The 2,589-nt window shown below is 31.2% G+C and overlaps 1 protein-coding gene across 1 annotated transcript; it reads left to right on the top strand.

The window, feature by feature from the left end:
- The first annotated feature begins 1,057 nt into the window (after nucleotides 1-1,057).
- LOC116852922 lies at nucleotides 1,058-2,307 on the top strand. Its single transcript, XM_032833715.1, has 2 exons — nucleotides 1,058-1,919; nucleotides 2,115-2,307. Exons 1-2 carry the CDS (start codon nucleotides 1,138-1,140, stop codon nucleotides 2,233-2,235), a joined length of 903 nt encoding a protein of 300 aa, XP_032689606.1. The 5' UTR covers nucleotides 1,058-1,137; the 3' UTR covers nucleotides 2,236-2,307.
- The last annotated feature ends 282 nt before the right edge of the window (nucleotides 2,308-2,589 follow it).

Genomic DNA, 2,589 nt, shown 5'->3' with positions numbered 1-2,589 from the left:
AAGTTCAAATCACCTAAGCTCTGACGTGGCCTTTCACCAAGTTTAAAAAAGCAGTAAACTATTGTGAATTACCAAATCAAATATTCCGTTTCTAATTATCATCGTATCTAGATATAATATAATATAGAAAACTAGATATAATATAATATAATATAGACATAATATAGAAAACAGAAACATCTCAAAATATGAAAAACAATTGAGCATAACATTGAGTATAACAAGTTTAAATTAAAAAAAAAAACTAAAAGGACATGTTAATATCGCATATCCTTAAAATTATCGCGAGTTTTAATTTAATATATCTAAAGCCTCTATTAAAACTTGGTGCACGTGTATCTCGAGAAGACAAGGTCATTAGTTGGTATAAAAAACGAGCATCACAGTAATATATATTTATAAAATATAAATATTTAGTGCATTGTATAAATACATAATAAAATCTTGTTCCGAATATACTTCTCTCATAGCAGAATTTGCATTATTGTTAGTATGAAGTTACATATTTCTATATGATTTCAGCGCGTAAAGAGCTCACATGTAATCGCATTTATATCGCTAATATTTTTTTTCCACAAAGTAGCTTTTCCTGTTATCAATATAAAAATGACCTGTTTGTAACACAAAAAACGTATAGTTCGAAAGTAATTTAACTCTGACTACACGTATAAAAGAAATCTTTTTACACTGAAACACTGTCACGTGCATTTGTAGCAGTGGAACAAATAGAAGGACTTTATGTAACGTGATGAAAACTGTTACTTCCAGATGAACGTTGCAATCACCAGTTACAAAGCAGAAAAGGACAAAGTTAAACACTATGATTTTCTTATTTGCCTCAAAGGTCGACGGACACATATCGGAAGGTTAAGAAGAGTTTTCACAGAAGAAAATCTCGTCTCTTAGGATTTACGACTTCATTTATAGACTTTATTGCGCTACCGATCTCTCGCACGCAACGTTTGAATTCTTTAAACGCGCAAGCGTATGGGAGCAATGTAGTTGACTTCACGGCCGGCATTGCGCTTCTATGATCAGTTGCGATTCAGCTCGCGTTCTGATTTCGTGTTAAGTGTAAGTTGCGTAACAGATGAAGTCAGTGAGTATCGTCAAACATTAGACAGAGTTTATAAAGAAATGTCGCGTAACATATATAGTCAGAATGATATTGTATATGTAATGCAACCAACCCGTAATCTCATGCTCGCAATAGGCGTCTGGCCATCCGAAAACGAAGAAATATCCTTATTCCGAAAAATTTACAATCTTTTTCTAAACTTTAGCACCAATTTTCTTTTGGCCTGCGATTTTATACCCGGTGGCATTTATTGGCTGTTGGAAAAATCAGTGCGTGTGCGACTACAGATGAGTCCTCTTCTCCTATACGTTATCATGGCTTCCTTTCAATATGATGTTCTTCTATTTCGCAATAGTAGAATCAGACAATGTTGGAAGCATGTTGAAGAAGATTGGAAAAATGTCCTCAGTATGGATGCGCGTAATGTTATGTTCAAGTGCGCGAAATCTGCAAGGTTCCTGATTTTTATCTGTGCAAGCCTTATGTACTCTGGCGCATTTATGTACCATATAATAATGCCATTATCTCAGAAAAAGATTGTGAACGATCAAAATGTCACGATTAGACCATTGGCCTGTCCAGTTAATTATTTATTCATCGACACACAAGTTAGTCCCCTTTATGAGATACTGTTTATATCTCAGTCAATAGCGGGAATCCTTATGGTTTCAATCCCGACGTGTGCATACTGCCTTATAGCAACTTTCATGGAGCATGCTAACGGTCAGATGAAGATCTTGATCTGCTTGATGAAAAACCTCGTTCAGAACAAATGGGAAAAAGAAAATGAAATAGATAAGAAGATAGCTAGAGTAGTCGAACATCAAATACGAGTACACAAGTAAGCCTATAGATTATTAGTATAATTAGTGTTTTTCATTTTTCAATATATACCGAATAATTTAATGTTAATTTATGAAAAAACAAGTATTATATATCATTTTTGTATATTACTATTTCTTTTATAATTCCATTGGAGCATATTTCTATTTTTTTTGGTCCAGATAGTGTAACTTCACTAGTAATCGAATTTCAGTTTTGTTCAGATGGTGCAATACACTTTGCAAGAAATATGTTTAGTAGAAATAATGGCAAATACCTTTCCCATCTGCCTCGTGCTATATTTTATAGTATTGGTTTGTATGAGTTTTTATTAGTTGATTTTATTTGAATAAGCTGAATCGAATATTTTGGCAAATGTAATGATAAATTAATATAAATAACACAAATTTGTTGGGACGGCACGATAATTTTATTATCGTTAATTTGTTCTTAAATGTAAATATATTGATTATTATATATTGATACAATTTGCAGGAAAAAAATGATTTTACAAATACCTAATTTCATTTGCCAATATTTGTTACATTATATATAAATATATAAGTATATATGTACATATATATATATATATATATATATTTATTTATTTATTTATTTATTTATTGTAGGATTGGAATACCAACAATATAGGAGTTATATGTTCTTATATATTAAATATTGTAAATGTT

The sequence above is a fragment of the Odontomachus brunneus genome, unplaced genomic scaffold, assembly GCF_010583005.1.
Source record: "Odontomachus brunneus isolate Ranch 3 - 2012 unplaced genomic scaffold, Obru_v1 Obru_scaffold_262, whole genome shotgun sequence".
Lineage (NCBI taxonomy): Eukaryota > Metazoa > Arthropoda > Insecta > Hymenoptera > Formicidae > Odontomachus > Odontomachus brunneus.
Note: the sequence above shows the minus strand (reverse complement) of the source record. Positions and strands in the feature narration are given on the sequence as shown.

Excerpts from the sequence above, each read along its gene's own strand:
- LOC116852922 (XM_032833715.1), top strand. The coding sequence starts at position 1,138 with ATGTCGCGTAACATATATAGTCAGAATGATATTGTATATGTAATGCAA. Across the intron at positions 1,920-2,114 it reads CATCAAATACGAGTACACAA|TTTTGTTCAGATGGTGCAAT; the intron begins GTAAGCCTATAG and ends ATCGAATTTCAG.